The following is a 20,433-nucleotide window of genomic DNA, read 5'->3' as shown; positions in this document are numbered from 1 at the left end:
CTTGTGAAGACATGAAGAAGGTACCTGTGAATAAGGAGGTAGACATGGATGCACAAGCACATATCAATACACCATGCATTGTTCAATACAACAACAATCCCCACTAGGGATGTACACACAGTTTTGACTACAGACTGCCCACACAGCTCATGGGAGCCTAATGTCACTGTGTAAGTCACTGTCACTTGGTCACACCCTTTGCAAGCCCATGGAAAGGGAAGCAGGAGGGGTGTGTGTGTCAGGAATCAAAGCATCTAACCCAAACACACGACAAGCCTGCATGTGCCCAGCTGGAATACACAGTGGATGCCCACGGGAGCCACACAAGGCAACACATTGTAAAAAAAAAAAAAAAAAAAATAATGGCCATGTGGGGCTGGGGGGGAGTCCACCCAGGAGGTTCGAGGACAGGGTGCACACCAACACCCAACTGCGTGGATGTTGCTCAGAAAAAAATACCTCCATGGGCTCATGGTCTGCACGGCTACGCTATTGTGGGAGAACTGCTGCTGTATCTCTCTTCACCCTCTGCTTCTGCATCAGGAGGTGGTGGTGCTATGGGAGGCAGTCCACGCAATGCCCTGGTATGGTCCTCCATGGCAGCAAGCATGCAGGTGTTGAAGATCTGATTCTGGAGGATGATAGTGCGGAGATCCCCAGGCAGCACCTCACTGGTTGCATGCATTTCTGCACGCATGGCCTCACGTGATGCCCGGATCTCCTCCTGAGTTGCCTGCAGCTCAGCTGAGAGTGAATATGTGAGCTGCTCCAGCTGCTGTTCTGACCTTAAATTTCGGGAAGCCTCGAGTTCAGTTAGAGTCTGCCTGAGGAACGGGAGTTCTAACCTTAGGGCTTCCCTGTGGCCCTGTGACTCCATAGAAATGGCTTCCCACAGAGTCTCCAGTGCCGCCCGTCGGTCCCTGTTGGACGCCAACATGTCTTCCCTGTGTGATTGGCAAATGGAGTCTATTGCCTGCTGTTGTTGCTCCATCTGCCTTTCAGGGGGGAGAATGGAAGTGGCCACCCTCTCCATTGCCTGAGCCATCATTTCAACTGATGCTCCCTGTTGTGCTGCTATTCAGTACATGGAGTTTTCCCATTCCGTATTGCCTGGTGGCATACGGCCACCGTGTCGGCGAGCACCACACCTGTTTGGGGAAAGGCGTTCTGCACCTTGCTGTGCCTGCACTTCCTGAGGCTGCAGTACTGCATTCCCTCTCTGATCTGCTGGCCCAGGAACAGGATCAGATGTAGTGGAGTGTGACCCTGCATCCGTAACCGCCAAAGGCAGAGTTACCAACACTGACATCCCCATAGAGGGTTCTACCCCTGGTGCAGATGGGTTGGACAGAACAAAATCCCTGCCAGAAACACTCACCTGCGACAGCACATTAGTCTCATCATCCGATTCAGCACCTGAATCATAGAGGTCTGGGGAGGTGCAACCAGAGACACCCGTGGACAGTATGGTCTGCAATAAGATTGGGTTTTCACCCACCATGACACCACGTCCTCCACTGATGCCCGGTCGTGACTGAGATTCCTCCTGGGTCTGCACTATCTCCTCGACAGCATCAAGTGCATCATCACCTGCAAAAACATGAAAGACAACAAATGGAAACAGGCATGAGCACCATAGCACACAAATAGGCCTGACAAGCCAGAGATCCAGTACATGATTTACACATGTCCTACATGACAATAACCCTGGCATGCATGCACTGTCAATGAGTTGGAAGGGGAGGCAAAAAGCAGACACTGAGGACACCAAGATGGAAAAGCAACACATTTGCTGCATGCTGGGTAGCACTGGCATCACACATTAGTCTGTGAGTGGCATGTCCAATACACATACATGACACATGCCAGCACACAGATGGGATGTTGCCTAGCCATAGTACATTTGACAAGTACAGCCATATGTCAGTGAATGATTACTGTCACCCATCCATGTGAGATAGACATGATGAGATGAAAAATGCTAAATAGTGTAACAAAATATACATGTGCCACACACTGCAACACATCCAGTGTACAATAATACAGTGATCGCAAGCAGATGTACAAATCAATGGTTGGTCCCTTCAACATGACAGGAAACAACTATCATGTTCCACATTCAAACAGGCCCCAAAAATTAATGTGAGCAGGCCAATATTCAATCAGCCTGAATTGTCTAATCATTCATATAACAAGGCAACAAATGTGGGCCAATGTGGGGTGTAATCAATGACAGAAGCATGTCACATATGTAGCATTAGGGCTGAAAAATGCATTGCAAAAATGGGAGAATTGAAACAATCAGCCTGAATGAACACTGAAAAATTCAGAACAATGTTGTAGTAAGATGACAGTTCAAGGGCAACTGAAGTAATGTGGCTCTAATTGGCTACTGTGGGCAGAAGGGATACTGTCATACCCAAATTCAAGGCCGGTGAATGTTTTGGAGGAAGCACATGGGTGATCCATACCACTCAGGAGTACATATCCTCACCTGGCACTCAATCAGAACCCATCACCCGAACAACATACAAATGGATTACACACACATACATGGCCACTCACTGGATAATGCGTCGTAATCTGTCAGGTCTCCCACACCTTGGATCTGTCCCTCTGTGATGAAGGTTCCAGCAACAGACTCATGTTCAATGAGTTGGTTGTCCTCTGGTGGAGACCCACCGCCAGTCACCAGAGTAGAGGCATGACTTGAGGCGAGCTTGTTCTTTGCTCTGCATTTCAGGTCATTCCACTGCTTGTAGCAATCATCAACTGTGCGCCTCACAAATCCAAGGGCACTAATGTGGTCTGTGATGGTCTGCCAGTGTGCCCTACGTTGACCAGGTGTGGTCTTGCACCCTGCAGTCACCACAATTTCACAGCTATGTGCCGAACATAGGCCTAAAGTTCATCAAGTTCGGCATCATTAAAGCTAGGCTTCCTTGACGTGCCGGAGTGTGTAGCCGTGTCTGGGGTCACAGCCTGTAGTGCCAGAGCACCCTTCTTCTTCTTTTTCAAAGGTGGTGTGGATCCTGAGTGGCTTACGTCACTCTGGTCAGTAGGGGCAGAAACACAGGTGGACTGGGTACTAGAAGTGTGCAAATGCACAATGGCCATATGTCTTGGTGCAGGCATTGGCTGCAGGGTGACGTTGGCAGGGCCAACATTGGTTTGATGGACCTGGACCAACACTGTCCCGGCTGGGAGACTCAGAGCTGGGGTGGATAGAGCTGCACCTGCCCCTGCAGCCTCCCCACCCTGCCTACTTGGGACAGCAGATGACATTGCTGCCCCAGATCCATGTGGCCTGGTGACAGCAACTTGCACCGCCACACGTGGCTTAGACTTGCTGACCTGGAAGTCAGCCTGGGAGTCATCCTATGCCGGTTCCGGTGCCAAAATGGGCCAGTCCAACAAGGGCTGAGCTGGGATGGTGTCAGCTATGTTTCCTACAACCATGGGGGGGGGCATGGGTGTCCCTGATTGTTCCTCCACACACGGGGGTCTAGGGGCACCCTGCAAATCCTGGCCACGATCCCTACCGTGCCCACCACACCCACCTTTTGGAGGTCGGCCACCTTTGCCTCCCTTTCTGCTTGGTCGCCTCCCAACCATGTCAGTGATGTTGTTGTGCGTATGGGAGTTGCAGTAAACAATTGTCCTGAGCAATTGGGGTGAAAGGGGTAGGGTACTAGATGGAATTCGTACCCTAGTGCTCTAGCAAGGCTGTATGTGACCCCTGGGGGAAGATGATGGGTCACGCAACGCACAGGCACCCCAAAAACAAAAGCACACATGCACACAACTCCTGGTAGACCACGTGCGTGGAAAAATAAACCCGCACTACCCTGTGGCACCCAGAAACACAAAAATAAGCGTACGCGTGTTACACGCAGCCTACAATTACCTCTGAAGGGGTACGCGACACACGGGGGGAACCACAGTTGGAAAATACGTGCGCAACTCACCGTCTGCCTTGAAAAAGAACATGTAAAATACGCACGTGTGTGCGTAGGCAACACCCCGGCCAAAAGAAGAAAAGAACGCGCTCTGAAGAAACAGGGAGTACGAACTGGAAGCGCTTACATGCTAAGGGCCTTTCCTCGAATTACACGCTGACGTGCAATTTTTTCACATGCCAAATCACTCCGTATCAAGCTGGCCACGCGAATACACACGGAAGACCATGCGCCTGCCCAAGGCCATTTTCCTGCCCCACAGAGCTCCGAGCACGCTCCCACCTGCCATCTGCTGCTGCCTGACTGCCTGCTGCCCACGTGCCCTGCTATTTGCTGCCTGCACGTCAGCCAGGGGTGCAGTTGCTGTGACCACCCCTGCTGGAACTGAAGACTCCCAACTGGGATACCATCACTCCACAGCCCAGCCCCAGGACCCAGTTGCCCAACCACACCTGCCTCTGGGGTTGCCATGTTCCGGCACAACACCATCTGACAACACTGGAAACCCCCAGCCAGAGAGGCAGAGGGCCACCAGTTTCAGTGCCAGGGAAGTTGGTGTCCTGGTGGAGCAAGTCCTGGGCAGTATGATGCCCTTTTTGGAAGTTTGCTCACTGACAATGAAGGACGGACCGGGATCTAGATGCCATCAACGTGGAGGGGGTGGCAGTCTGTGACATCAAACATGTCCGGAATCGCTGGGAGGACTTCAGGTCCAGGACCCTCGACAAGGCCCAGCCCCTCTTGAAGGCAGCAGATGCCAAGGGGCGCCGGGGCCACCTGTCGGACCACCAAATGAGGGTCCTGGAATGCACACGCCCAGCGCTCCATGTCCAGGTCCTTGAGAGGCAGACCCGTCTGGAGTCGAGCGGTAAGTGTACATGCATACTGATTAGATGCTGTGCGTGTTGTGGTGTGCCATTAGTGTGCAGGTTGCACATGTGTTTTTGTAGTGCCATGTGTGGATGTGCATGTACAGGGGAGTGAGGCTGACACATGTGAGTCCTCTCATGTGTGAGACACAGGGATGGTGTATGTGTTGGTAAGCATGCAGGCCAAATGCAGGCAAAATGCAGGTGTGGGAGCACACATGTTTGAATTACTGTGTATGTACGTTGGCATGGTTGTGGTGTCACACATGGATGGTGGTTCCAGCTGCATGTATCTGCACTGTGTACATGTGCATGTTTGTGTATTTGACAAGTGTGCAACTGTGATGCAACATGGATGCATGTGACACTGACATGTAAAAGGCTGAATGGCAGATGTGACATGGATGGCGATCTCATCACTGTGACAGTTGTTGGAGATGTACACATGCATGTAAGTTTGGTGGCCTGTGTTGTGCACTCCCCGTGTTTCATGTGACATCAGGCTCACCTTCGGCTGCTCGTGCTGTTGTTTGTGTATGGATGGTGCTGACTGGTGGAATAATGCTGTTGAATTGCTCATGTGTGTGAGTTGAAATGACATGTGTGTTGGGGAGTGTGATGCCATGTCTGAAGTTTCACACTGACACTCATGTACAACTGTCATGTGTGTAGCAGTCCATTGTCCAGTGCCCTGATGCCTGTGTTTTATCTCTATGGGCCTCATCATGACCCAGGCGCTAAGTGTTTAATGGCGCTGTAAAAGGCTGCGGCGCCGTTAAACACTTAGCACCTAATTACGAGGTCCCTTTGCGGGACCCAACCTTTACCAGCCGTTAAAGTAGGGTGCCCCAAAGGGACCTTGGTGCTAAGTACGTTGCCGCAATTTGTGGCACCGTACTTAGTGCCTTCCCCATTCCCATCGAGCCCTATGGGGCGAAATGGGAATGGGGAAGGGCCCCTGGTGAATGGGGAATTACCACCCCGCCAACCCTGGAATGGGGCGGCAATTCCACCATTCACCATGGCGGACCCCGGCATGGACCATGGTGCTAATAGCACCATGGTTTAGCGCCGGGGTCGTAATGAGGCCCTATCTCTCTATCTCTCCCTCCTGCAGCGTCAACTGATGAAGAGGGCGGAGAGGGTGCTGTGGAGCAGAGCGGCAGGGATCGCACCACCAGACGGAGACGCAACGCGCGGCTCCCCTCCCAGGTTGCCATCTTGTCGGGAAGTGAGGAGTCTGGTGCCGCGTCCCAGGCCGCAGCTGCTGAGGGTAGGTCCAAGAGGCGGAGGTTGGAGGTGGACTCCTTGGCAGCAGAAGGGCAGCTGAGACCCCACAGGTTCCGACGGAGGAAGATGGTACAGAGTCATTCAGGTTGGTGGGGGGTTTGGTGGAGGAGGAGGCCGTTCAAGGGACACACACGGGGTCTAGAGGTGGGGATTCCACTGGTTCTAGTTGTGCAGTGCAGGGGTAGGGACAGGAGGAAGCACAGGCCACCATGTAGGTGCCTGTGTGTAATCCTGTCCCCGATCCTGTGACTGCATCATCCCGCACCAACAGGGATGCCTACGTCCAGACCTGTTTTCAGGGAGGGAATCCGGTTACAACAACTGGCCTTCCTCTCGCTGCAGACTTGGCTATCCGGGACCGGGTTGAGCCTGTCCTGAGTGGGATGGCGTTGCGTCAACGGGGCATGCGAGGTGACCTGCATTTTTTCGTGAAGACACTGCACGTCATCTCGAATGCCTCATTGACCGCGTTGACCTACTGGGACTGGTCACCAGGGCTGGATTCCTCCGTATGCTGGACCTTGTTCTGACCCCCTCCTCACCTGAACACCCGACGCGCCAGTAGTCCTCCATGCCATCTTCTCACCCATGTATCACCTGGGTACCCTCTGGAGCTGCCTCTGACCCAGCGGCCAGGCTGGTGGGGGACACATCCCTGCCCCAGTCGGGAGTCGGACGTCCAGCAGGGGTGGCCACCACGACAACTGCACCCCAGTCAGAGGTGTATGTGCAGGCAGCAAGAGCCTCGAGGCAATTCGCAGAGAGTTGGAGGTCAACATGTCATCGTCCCTGCGAACCCTCAGGCCATGGAAGAGGACCGCCTCCAGGACATTGAGCGGGAGTTCGATCATGCCCTGGCCCGGGACATCGAAAAGTGAGCAGTCGGACTAGCCCGCTGCCATTGTAAATAGTTTTTAGTGTTAGGTTTCATTTTCATTTTCCTTTGATTTGAGGTGATTGGACTATGCCCCACACATTTGTATATAGTATTTTTTCTTAGGTAGGTTTCATTTCTTTTGTTTGGCTCATGGACCCTTGACAATGGATTGTACATAGTTGGACAATGGATTTATTTGAACTTTTCATTTGGATTTGAACATGGATTAATGGATTTTTCTTTTTGACAATGGATTGTACATAGTTGGACAATTGGTTAATTTGAACTTTTTCTTCGGATTTCACCATGGATTAATGGATTTTTCTTTTTACGTTTCCTTTGGATTTACTTTGGTGGAGGGAGAGTTTGGATTATTTTTCTTTTGGATTTCTTTGGATTAGTTATACTTTTCATTTACTCATCTTTTGGGCATGCTTTTCATTTCATGTTTGCTATTTTTTTTATGCTTTCATTTCATTGCTTTATTTTTGTCCATAATACATTTTGATATTTTACTTCCATGTGTGTGATTCGCTCCTTGGGTTCATGTGGGTTTACGCAATCAATGCCAACCAGTGTGTGTGTGACAGACATGTGTTGATGTACATAGTTGACTTTTGGTTTGTGTCTTGAGATAGGCATGTCAGTGTGGGGTGGATTAGGAAATCATTGCGTCTCAAGACTGGGGTGGCATGCTGTGGTAATTTGGTGTAGAAGTGGGCCATGACTGTGCATCTTTATGTCATGTAGGGGGGACATGAGTAGGAGCCTGCTGGCAGGTGCCCCTCAATTCTGGATGGATGTGGGTGGAGGGGGACATGAGTGGGGGCCTGCTGGCAGGTGCCTCTCACTGCTGAGGGGTGGTGGTGCAGGGGGACATGAGTGGGACATGAGTGGGGGCCTGCTGGCAGGTGCCCCTGACTGCTGGGGGGTGGGGGTGCAGGGGAACATGAGTGGGACATGAGTGGGGGCCTGCTGGCAGGTGCCCCTCACTGCTGGTGGGCGGGGGTGCAGGGGGACATGAGTTGGTGATCACTAGTGCAAGGTGACATGTGGCCGGGCTGGGGGGCATGCCCATGGTGGAATGGCTGCCTGTGGGACATGACCAGGGGTGCAGGGTAGTCCCCTGTGGTGTGGGATGCCTGCAGGGCCCGTGGAGGGGGTAGCACCTCACTGGATACACGTACCCTGCTCTGACAGCAAAATTGCATGTGAAACTTCCCATGCACCCCGAAATAAACGTACCCTGCTTGCACAGGGCCAATTGCGTGTGAAAATTCCCGCGCACCCCCGAAATACACGTACCGAGCTCGCACAGGGTCAATCACGTGTGAAACTTCCAGCGCACCCCTGAAATACATGTACCCTGCTCGCACAGGGCCTACCGCGTGTGAAACTCCCTGCGTACCCCCCAAATACACGTACCCCACTCACACAGGGCCAATCCATGTGAAACTTCCTGTGCACCCCAAAATACATGTACCCTGCTCGCACAGGGCCTACCATGTGTGAAACTCCCCACGTACCCCCCAAACACATGTAGCCTGCTCGCACAGGCCCAATTGCGTGTGAAACTCCCCGTGAACATCAGTAATACACGTACCCCACTCGCACAGGCCCTACCACGTGTGAAACTCCCTGCAAACCCCAGTAATACATGTACCCCTCTCGCACAGGCCCTACCGCGTGTGAAACTTCCCGCAAACCCCAGTAATACACGTACCCCTCTCGCACAGGCCCTACCACGTGTGAAACTCCCCGCAAACCCCAGTAATACACGTACCCCGCTCGCTCAGGCCCTACCACGTGTGATAATTCCAGCGCACCCCAGGAATACACGTTTCCCACTCAGTGTTTGCTGTGTAGCGGCCCTGTAAGCTGGTCCAGGGTTAGCGCAGCCCTTTGCACTGGATTGGGGATTTTGATGGCTTTTCCTTGCGCAAGGGGTGTTCTTGGGGGCGTAACTGGCGCTGCGGGATGTTCTCTGCGCCAGGGCTCTTTTTGCCTTGGGAATTCCATGAATACGCGGTGCACCAGAATGCTGTTTAGCGTACACGGCTGGCGCATGCTGGCGCACGATCCCTCTCTGCACTGCTCGCGTGCGCTGCCTCTGCGCTGAAATCTATGAATTACCCCGAAAATTGATTTTAATTCCTCCCCCCCATGCCTGGAATTTTCCATGTGTCCACAGACTATCGTACCCTCCATGGACTATGCAGCCTGCAAAAGGTCCTGTGATTTAAATGTTACTTCTATTTTTTAACTGTGAACGGTGGCTGGAAAAGGAACCATTTTTTGTCTCTTTCTGGCTCTTATATTTTATTGAGGTGTTGTTTTTGTGTGTGTAGAAGAGATAAGGTAAGCTGGGGCAGGGAAGGGAGGCAAAGGAGGGAAGGGGCACCAACCACACATACAGAGGGGCAGGTAGGCAGGGGAAGATTTTCAGCATGCCTTAAATCTAAGGTCAGGACAGTGTTTCTCATGCTCCTTAACAGAAACCTTGAAAACACTATGAAACTGGTCCCCCCTACAGAAAAGTGTGACACAGTACAAACAGAAGACTGTGACCCTCAAAGGAAAGGATTGACAGCATCCTGTATGGCCTGCGATGCAGCCGGTAGGGTCCTCTGCCCCAATGGAGTACCCTGTGTGGTGGCAGAAGCAGCTGAGTAAAATCAGGTAGAGTGTGCTAACCTGCTTCTCCCTGAGAAAGGAACAGCCTTTCTCAGAGCACCCAGATTGTTGGATCGAGTGTGGCAGCTCATTAAGGTGGTTCCAAAAGAGTACTGTTCAGGTTTCCCACTACTGAGTACAACCCTGCACCTAATGCATGTAACCTGGGCAGCTAGAGCTTTTGGTGCACCCCCAAAGGTGGTAAAGAACAACCACACCCATGACTCTCTCTGCGTGCTGGAGGAAGGCACTTCCTCTACCTCTTCTTCCTGTTCCTCGTCAGCTGTGGAAGGGTCAACTTTCAGCTTGAAACTTCCCAGATCGGATGTAAATGTAGTTTCAAAATGTTTGTGAAGCATGGGCCTGTTTGCGGGCACGTCTTCACTTCGCGTGGGTGGTCCCATGATGCTGTACAGGAAGTCTGCAATGACTTCAGACATTCAAGAACATCGGCGAACAAAAAACAGTGTAAAAAGTTGTAAAAAGTTGGAGAAGATTGATAGAAGTGTGAAGAATGTTGCTAGAAGGTAGGGACGGAATGGCACTGTATTAAAAATAATTGTATTCAAACATTTTGATGCACCTCACATTTTTAATTGACCAATCAGAGGATGTGTGTGATGTCTGTGAACATTACAGAGCATCCTGATTTGCCCAGAGTTGTCCGCTGACCTTATATCAGGAAATGAGTCCAAAGACCGGATGCAGATATAACTAATTTTATCACCCTACTTTTGACCATTTTAAAAACATATCTACTGGGTAGATTTACAACAAATTTGCAATAGTATGGTTTCGGGACCAAGCCACTCATCCTCACGCAGATATGGTGTAAATCCGTCCACCTGTTTGGACTGTAGGCATTAGAATGTTTTTTTTTTTCCCCATTCTGTCTATAATTATCTTAAAAATGTTGGGATGCCCTTATAACGTTGCCACCCCCCCCCTCCGAACAAAACCGCACCAAACTTTTCATAATCATTCAGATGTGGCCATATACTTTATTTTGCGGCCATAATGCACAAGAAGCACTACCGAATTATGTGAGCTACATGTGACACCACCATCTACATAGTTACATGAAAAACCTCAAGCCAGAGGAACCAAGAAATACAACAAATTCCTGAGACATAGGCAAGGAACTGTTTGGGATTTGTCACTTTTTTCGACATGAAAAGATTTTGCAGCCATAATGCACAATAAACACTACCCAATTATATGAGGTATTATTTTCTGTCACCCCGCATTCAAAAGAAACAACAACATATGGCATCAAACTTACCCTTTCTGGGGGTTTGAACTATCTTTACCTGGCATATCATGCACCAACCTAGTCTGCTCTCTCCCTTTCTCTCACACACACATTCTCTGTGCTCCCTCTCTGTCTTAATCTCCTTAATTATCTATGTTTTTCTCTTTCTATGTGGGTGAGAGTTTCAATGCCAGGTGTTTGTTTGCTAGAGCCACTCAAATCTTTGCTGAAAGCTCTACAATCAGATAGAATACATCTATTTTTCAATTATTGAGTTATCATAACATAATAAACTGCTTGATTGCATTATATAGCAAAGTCATAATAAGAACATTCAAATGTGACCTATAGAGCAAAGAAAAATATCAAAACAACTATTTTCTGATATAAGATTATCATTCCAAGATAGACAGTCTGGTACATTCCTATAGTATTCTTTCAAATACCCATATGAAAACGATTAAGGGGAAAAGAGATTTCTCTACATAAATCAACATTCTCTCTTGACTGCTGACATAAACCCTGATTCATGGAACTGTGCAAAGTGTATTTTTGCAGTACAAAGTCCATGCAAAGTCATTTTGCACTGCAAAAATTACTATGCACTGAATTTGCACGGACATTCGGCCGCAAAAATAAACTTTGCGCGGTTTCATGAATCAGGGTTTGTGTTAGCAGTGCAAAGTTACTTTTCAGAAGTGCAAAGTCGCTTTGAACTGGTAAAATAATTCCATGAATGGGGCCCTTTATATTCTGCATTACCTAGAACTTTATGGAAACTCTTTCTGCTGAAGACACCCCACACACGATTGCATTCAAAACATTCACGCGATATTGGAAGATCATAAGTGCACTGAGGAAGGAGAAATGAGTTTGTGAACGTGATTTCATTCAATTTCAAGACTGCTACAGTTCATTCCTCCGAGAAACAAAAAAAAATGTATCTGACTGATGTAGTTATTTGCCCAAACCACTAAAGGAAATCATTACATAACTGTGTGTTTCAATCTTTTTTGTAATAGAAAATTGAATACAAAATAAATTAGGTACGGCTCTCAATGCAACTTTAACAAATTCAAACCTGTATGCTTCTCCTTTTGCAGTTTTAGCATTGAACCAAATTATGACTTTCTGTACATCTACGATGGTTCAGACAGTAACAGTGCTCTGATTGGAAGTTTTCAAGACAGCAAATTGCCGGAGAGGATAGAGAGCAGCTCTAACTCCATGCATCTTGCTTTTCGGAGTGATGGATCTGTGAGCTTTATTGGTTTCCACCTGGAATATAAAGGTACATTTCCTCAGGCAATTGCTTAAACACGTAACTATGCCGCGTAACTATGCCGCAGATCTGTAACACAACATAAAGCAGCTGTTTCCTCTTGTTTACTAATTTATATATGTCAAGGGCCTGGGTATCAGATCCTTCTCTTCTATGTTCGTATTTTAAAAGAGTGTGGTACGTAGACACTTATTGAGGGAACTCTTAATGAACATCATCTGGAACCTATGAGCGTTGACTTATATAATGCCTTCTTTGTCTCTGTGGTTGTCGCTGTTTCGCTTAGAATGTGAGTGAGAACTTCATCTGGAACTTTGGCAACTCGCCAATGTGATAGGAGAACATTTTGACTTAGGAGTCCTATGTGTGGATCTAAGAATACCTCTTTGTTCAGGGGACATCACCATCGATCATTTGAATCCATTGCTGCCATGTCTTAGTTTGCTTCCTCTGTGGCAGTCAGAGCTTAAAGGATCTCCAGTTGGTGAGCAGAAGGTCGTGCCTCTATACAGGGGAATCCCATAGAGAGCCAGGCCTTTAGCTTTCCACCTGGGTCTTCTTGGCCTGAACGTGGCTATACAGTGACATTTTCATATGGCATTTGAATGTGTCTGCTAATGACATTTTATCATTAATCCTTAAATGTTCTTTTCCAGCCAAACTACGTGAATCATGCTTTGACCCGGGAAACATTATGAATGGCACCAGACTTGGAATGGATTATAAATTGGGATCAACCGTCACTTATTACTGTGATGCGGGTTATGTACTTCAGGGTTATTCTACGCTCACTTGCATTATGGGAGACGACGGAAGACCAGGCTGGAACAGAGCCTTACCCAGTTGCCATGGTAAGAGGTTTCTTAAAGAGGAGACCAAATTAAAAATTGCAAATAGATATTGATGCATGTGCATAACTGATCGCCTGCCCCAAGAGAATTGACAGTTATGCTATTGTAAGGTCTATTTTCAATATGTATTTGTTTTACAGCTGACTCACTTTATGTTGTTTTATTTTTTTATTTTATATGAAGTATGGACATATAAGGAATATTGAGGCTGACCAGTTTTTTCATATGGTGGAATATGGAAATCTAGCTGCAAGTGCCCGTTGAATGAACCCTACTGTTCCATATGGAGAATGTAATAGCTTTCAACAACCGAGTCTCCCCTTGTCTTCTAATGACTAGTAAGTTAGAATGGTTCCATAATGCAATCAGGAGGTTTCTTTTCCCAGGTTTAGAGGCCTGAACTATGAAATATTTACTGTCTAATCGTTCCTAGTTTAGAACCGCTGTCTCTGCGCTACTTCAACCCTGGGAGAGGACCAATCAGTGCAACTGCATGTGATGGTTCAGAACCAGCCTCCTGCATAATAAATAGATTGGGATTTACAATTAAATGACATGAAATGCAGTCAACCTACAGTACAGGGCTAATTTGTGAAATGGGATGTTGCATTTCTGCACACTTGTATGGACACGTGCCGGTGCAAATTGTGTATGCCTATACTTTGAACTTTTGAGTACATGTCAGTGAATCAGATTCTAGAAATGATGTTCTAAAGTCCAGTCCTAGCGCATAGACACCTTCCCCATCTGATAGTGCTTGCAATATTCTGCATCTACTGTGGCAAACATATTTTCCTATTGACATCATGCAAGAGGCCTCTTTATAACAGAATATGTGCAAAGCTAAATTTTCTTTTGAAAAGTCAATCGGCAAGTGCCGTCATAAGCTTTAGAGTAGGAAAATAAGGCAGTTAAAATGGAGCTTTGGGCATCAAAATTAAGCAATCGAATATAAAAGTTTTAAAAAACAATCAGTTTATAAACTTTCTTCTTTCCTATGGCTAAGGTAGAGTTAATGGACTTCATTAATCTCCATGTTGGATAAGATTGTTTGCGGTCACTCAATCGTGCAGGACAGACCTTCTGAAGGTTTGCATGGTTTCTAGCTGGTTGTTTCAATATCTTGGAGTTGGATTTATGGTGCATTTGCCAGAACAGCAGTGTCCTTGAATTGGTGTGGCATGGCATGTTTATTCGGTGGAACAATGTTGCCAAGTGGGATCCATCAGTTTGGTTGATGGCTCCAAGTAGTCTTGAGACTGCTCAGTCACAGTGGTGGTGGCTTCAAAGTGGCTAGCGAGACTGGTTCAGTGTCCAGTTTGATGGAGCATTGCTCAAGGAATCATTTGGCAGTCTATTTCATGGAGACACATCAGTTTGACCGAGGGATCAATGCTAGTTGGTTGTATCAATCACAGACTCAGACATTGTGATGATAAAGTTGTGAACAGAGGCGTTCAGCATTAAGGAATATTGTCTAGTTAGATGCCCAGAATTCACCTTTAAAGACATTTTGAGCTGGAGTTGCATTGCTTATCACCATCAGGCTGAATTGTTCGGCACGCCTCCAGGCACACTGTTTCTCTGTCTCTCTATACATATCTGGGTGTTGCCAGTCTCTGATCATCAGCAGCAAGCATGTTCCTTGGCTCTTCCAGGTAGTGTGCATTCTGTTCCCATAGACATTTAGTGAATGGTCTTCCTCGTTCTGAAAGCCATGGCCACCACTCCCCTAGTAGGAGGCATGCAGTCCTTAGATTTCCAACATGTTAACAAACAGAATGGGTCTGTCCCACTCAATGAACACACATAATAGGGTTGGTGGGTTCCAAGCCAGTATCTTAGGCCTAGTTGGGATTACATGATTTCTTCCCAGCTTGTATGAGTAGTGCCTAAACCATCTAATCAGCCCTCACACTTCAACAAACCAAGAGTGATTCCATTCATACAGGTAAAACAGGCCCAGGCAAGAGGTGCACTACTTTTCACTTTTTGGGAAATCTGGGCCAAAGGATGGCTTTACTCTTCAAAGGAGGGTGAATGTGAGACAGTAGCAACACAAACAGCAACTGAAAAAGAATGTTCAAGCAAGATTATATAAAATATATGTACTATAATTAACCAAATCAATTATACAACTAACTATAAAAAAACACTATAAAACTCACCCTTGTAAAAGTAGAAAGAAAAAGATAACAAGTATGTGTTTGCCCTCCGGACACTTTACCAGTGAGAAAAAAAGCAAAGAATTACAACAATATTCACTCAAACGATATGTTCTAGAGGAAAAAGATTAAACAAGGGCATTAGTCAGTCACTAAGGCCTCATAAAGTGGTCAATACAACAGGAGTGCTCAATAATACCCCGTTCCAGTTCTTAGGGGGTTCACCAGAGTCAAACAAGGCTTCTGGATGTGATACTTGCGAGTCGAGATGGGTTCAAAGGCAGCAAGTGGCATTGATCCCAGGTGGAGTGTTAGCTTCTTATTTGTTTCATTTGTTTGATTTATTGAGAATTTGTTAGGCGCTTATACAACTCAACAGTTTTTCAGATTTGAGTCTGCTTTGAGTGTTGCTCAATGTGGTTTCACGGCAGCCTTGATCGAAGCAGGTCATTGGATTACAAGGAGCTGTTCAACGATTGGGCATGGTTTGATACGATGAGTACCGCAAGTTCGACTTGATAACTGACGCGATAATCCATCAGTTCTTATTGAGCTGCTATGGAAAGTCCTGGAAGGTCAAAGCTTGCCTCGGGTTCTCAGCAGTTAGAAGTTATCTTCACAGTGCATGGGTGCTCGAGTTGGAAGGCAATGCGTCATTGAACCAATTTGATGAATGCAAGCAGTGGTTAAAAGTTCAAAAGCGAGTGCCAAAAGGAAACACTTCAGGTCCTGGTTGTTTCAAAATGGTGGACAGGCTTCAAAATTGTTTAAACGTTTTTTGGACTATAACCAGAGAAGTGGCTATTTTAAGTTCTATGAATGCTTTGCACATTTAAGTCTTCATGTCTGCCATGTTGTACCTGTTTACAGATTGCCCAGATTACTCATTGGAGGCAGCCATTGCAGAGGGGGTGTTGTGGCTTTTCATGTGGGGCAACACAGACGATCCCTCCAAGGAAAGTCGACATAAGAGAATACATGTGTGGTACAGAGATAAACTGTTGGATGAAAATACAAATTCTAAGCATGAAGAGTCTCCCATAGAAAGTCCAACTAGGTGTGTGCAGAGGTCAGAGCATCTGCAACCGCCAACCATTGCAGTTGGCTAGAAGAGCAAAATCTGGACCCTTATCAAATCTGCATCTGCATGCTAAAAGTTGGGTCATTGATGATCTCGTCATTGACTCTGATGGGGTGACTGAATGGCAACCCCAACGAGGCTGTAGATGAAATGAAGCTTTATGAATGCTTTATGAATCTCCTTATACCGCAGGCACTGAAACTCTGTCTATCCAAAATACTTAGTGACAGTAGAAATAGGCTCCTGTGAAATGTACTGGACCCCAATGAACTGGAAATTCGACAAGCCCTACAGAATAAGGTATATAGATAACTAAGCAACAAGCTAGGGGTAGGAAAAATCATGAGGTCCGACTTTTGAAGAGGCTGCAACTAAATACTGCAGATGTTAACCAACATGCAATTCTCATCGGATGCAGAAATTTGAACCTGATTCTCTTCATTAATAAGGCAGACCCATTACACACCCTTTTTCCAGGATACAGCTGTTGTTACCAAATGAACACTGTGTCCCGGATGGGAGAAATGCTTCAAATCCAGTTGTAAGCACAAAAATGAGAGCATGCGGGAAGAAATCAGACCTGTTCCAAGCCAATCCATGCTCAAGATGAGACTTATGCCAATCTTTTAATACATGAAAAAAAAGATTGTATGTAATCAGACGGCCGTAGTGGGAATGTCAAGCATAGTAACTGGTATAGAGAGCACCATAGGGCCATCATCCACTTGTGCGTCTGAGCTGTACCAGTACATGACTAATTGAAGGAGATCCATTAACTAAGAATGATATATATCAAATGGGGCATGATTGTACCCCCTGGATGAACATCAAGATTATATCTTAGAATGTCCCAAAAACATGGTGATCCCAATTTCAAAACATTTGTTGAGACGTTTGGCTTGATCATTCTATAAGAAATCTGGGCACTGGAACCCTGGCCCCGGTGATGTTTTTGTAACATCTTCCAAAGTGCGAGAACAGGGTCTCTATGAAAAATCTAGGAGGGCTCCAGATTTCATGCAAAACTGGTGCATGTAGACATGCTGAGGAAGTCAAACTCGACAGCAACCACACAATTGCAGTATGATATGATATAGCATTTATAACGTGGCTATACACAAGTGTTTCAAGGCGTGGCGAGGCCAAGGAAGCGAAAAGAGGGAAGACAGAGACAATGATCTTACTAGGTCAGGTGACATTGAGATCGTGCAAGGTCAGGGGAGGAGGGAGGGGGGAAGGGAAAAGTGCGAGGTTAAGGGGGAGGGGCAGTGCAGTACATAGGATAACAGTAAAATAAATAAAGACAATAAATAAAAAAGTGTGGCTAGCAGGTGGCAAGTGCAAGGGGAAGTGCAGACATCAGGTCTCAAGTGCTGGTAGGGGGTTTGGAGGGGTACAGAAACAGTCCCTGAGTGCAAGGGTTTCAAGGGGGGCAGTGCAGGTGGGCAACTGCCGAGATGCGGACCTGGGCCCGAGATCAGAGGATAGCCAGGTAACCAGTGCAGTTTCAGTTTGAGCCAAGAGATCATCAGGATAGAAGAGGAGAGAAAGCAGAGGAAAAAAGGAAGGCTTTGAGGTGCTTCCAAAACCGGAGATGGTTCTCCTCAAGTTTCAGAGAGGCAGGGAGGCTGTTCCAGAGGCAGGCCCCAGAAGAAGAAAGAGATTGATCACAAACTCATTGCTTGGAGAAGCGTCTGACACTGAGGCATTTGGAAGCAGATGGGCACAGAGGTCGAGAAGGAAGATATTTAGGAAGAGAGAGTTGAAGGTATTGAGGCACCAGGCCCCAGAAGGCCTTGTGGACAATCCAGAGGGTTTTGAACTTAATCCTTGCCGCCACTGGGAGCCAGTGCAGAGATTTCAGTCCTGGAAAGATATTATCCATGGGATTGAGGCCAAGGACAAGTCTTGCAGTCCTGTTTTGGTGCAGCTGGTAGTGTGACTTGTTAGAGATATTAGAGATGTGAGGAGAGAAGGAGAGTGTGGCATCAAAGATAACCCCAAGGTTTTTAGCCTCACAGCTGGGAACAGGAAGAGGGCCAAGAGAGGCCACCCAGAGAGTGACAGGAAAGGAGGGAGCAGGTGTGCCGATGACGAGAATCTCCAACTTAACGGCATTAAGGCAGAGATCATTGGCAGCACACCACTCCTGGATAACAGACAGACAGTCAGAGATGAGAGAAGGAGAAGAGGGTGCAGAAAGGAGTCTGAAAATTAGTTCGGTGTCATCCGCATAGCACTGAAAGTTGGGACAGAGAGTGGCAGTAGACATTCCTATATTAAATGGTAAATTTTGTCAGAGTGATACATATCTATGCAAATTACAAAAATATCATTGAGTTCTCCAGGTTATTGGGGAAATTGATGGAATAAGCTAACTCTCCATTGAAAGGGGATTGTGACCTCATTGTGTGTGGGGACCTGAATGCTAACATGGGTTAATGGGGAGGAATCAACGAAATACTTCATAGAAAGGTTTGCACATATTGGATATCTATTTGAAATCACAGTTTGGCACAGACTTACTTTAAAGGGAAAATTGTAAAAGAGATTTACATTGATTACAATTTGATATCACTCCGGAGCACTGTGGTCTCCAATTTTATAGGTCTACCCACCTATGAAGCCAGAGGTTCATCCTCAGTGATTGATTATGTGTTGGTCCCTACCAACAAACGGTCATCCTATGGGAACTTTTAAAAAATGCTCTTGGTGGAAAGTGACCATTGTCTGTTCAATTCATATGATGAGGCAAGAGACTTGGCTGAACCTATAGATGAAGTGCCTCCATTAGAGCTAACAAAAAAGTGAAAATTAGATGGGTGCCAAGCCTGGAGGAATTATTTATTTATTTATTCATTTTTAAAGCTCACATAGCCCAAAGGCAACTAGGCACTGATTTTTGCTTAAAGATATGGTTACAAGTTTGCTTACTGCTTAAGGATATGGTTACAAGTTTGCAAAACTTAAAAGTCAGACATGTATACTTACATTAGTTATAAGGCAAAAAGCACACCTTTTTTTTAACGTATTTATATATTGTTACATATCCTCGTCATATTGTGTACTAGATTGATGAGCTAGGTGACTATTGCCGAGGACAGATCTGAAGAGAAAGGTTTCTAGTTTTTTTTTTCTAATTGAACATTAGGAAGTGTCATTTCTCAGTTGGTGGGGGAGGGTGTTCCACAGTTTTGGAGCTATTACTGGGAAACGTGTCCTCCCACTTTCTGTATTCTATATCTAGGGGTGGTGAGCAGGTTAGTGTAGGCAGAGTGGGTTGGTCAATTAGAATTGGCTTTGCAGATGTAGGTCCTTGTTCGCAATGCACTTTTGTGTCATCGTCAGGATTTTGAATTTGATTCTGTCTTGGACAGGAAGCCAATGAATGTTCCTTCTGGTGGTGGAGATGTGATTGTGACTTGGGATATTTAATGAGGCTCTAATGGCACTGTTTTGTACTGTTTGTAATTTGTTGATGTTTCTACTGCTAGTTCCAGCAAAGAGAGAATTACAGTAATCAATCCTGGACAGTATCATGGCCCTCGCCAGGGTAATATCGTTTTCCGTGGAGAGAACATGGCGGCTGGCTCTTATCAGTTTAGCCGTGTAGACGGCTGAGAAAACAACAGAATTGAACTGTCTGTTTAGTGTGAGTGATGAGTCAATATAGACCCCTAGAGTTTTTATTTCGTTAGCCACTGGGATGGTATTGCCATCAATGATGAAAGAGTTTTAAAGCTGTGGGAGGTTCCTAAGTTTTGTTTTGTTTCTGATGAGGATAAGCTCAGTCTTATCATCATTAAGGCATCATTCATTGAGTGCCATCCATGCTTGGATTGCAAGGTATATTTTGTTTATATTGTTGGAGTCTGTTTTATAACATCCAGTGATTGTTATGAGTATTTGAGTATCATCTGCATAATTTGTATACGTGATACCCATATCATCAAGTTTGTCAAACAGAAGCTTAGTGAATGGATTCTAGAGTCTTGGAGAGACACGCAAGCCTTCACCGAGATAGTGTCGGCTGCTGAATTGTCCGAAAAGACCCTCATCGTCTGGTTAGAAAGAAATTATTTGATCCAAGTGATGGGGTCTGGGGAGGATTGGGCTGCAGTTTCAAGCTGTTGG

The 20,433-nt window shown here is 46.6% G+C and overlaps 1 protein-coding gene across 5 annotated transcripts in view; it reads left to right on the top strand.

The window, feature by feature from the left end:
* Window positions 1–20,433, top strand: part of CSMD3 (CUB and Sushi multiple domains 3) — a 3,270,409-nt gene that overhangs the window by 2,223,915 nt on the left and 1,026,061 nt on the right. For all 5 annotated transcript variants that reach the window (XM_069621531.1, XM_069621530.1, XM_069621528.1 and 2 more), the window contains 2 exons: window positions 12,024–12,211; window positions 12,859–13,053. In XM_069621531.1, the coding sequence (XP_069477632.1) occupies window positions 12,024–12,211; window positions 12,859–13,053 (383 nt within the window). The remainder of the gene's footprint in view (window positions 1–12,023; window positions 12,212–12,858; window positions 13,054–20,433) is intronic.

Source organism: Ambystoma mexicanum, chromosome 5q (genome assembly GCF_040938575.1).
Source record: "Ambystoma mexicanum isolate Mex_15411 chromosome 5q, UKY_AmexF1_1, whole genome shotgun sequence".
Lineage (NCBI taxonomy): Eukaryota > Metazoa > Chordata > Amphibia > Caudata > Ambystomatidae > Ambystoma > Ambystoma mexicanum.
The sequence above is the reverse complement of the archived record's forward strand: the minus strand, read 5'-3'. Positions and strand labels throughout refer to the sequence as shown.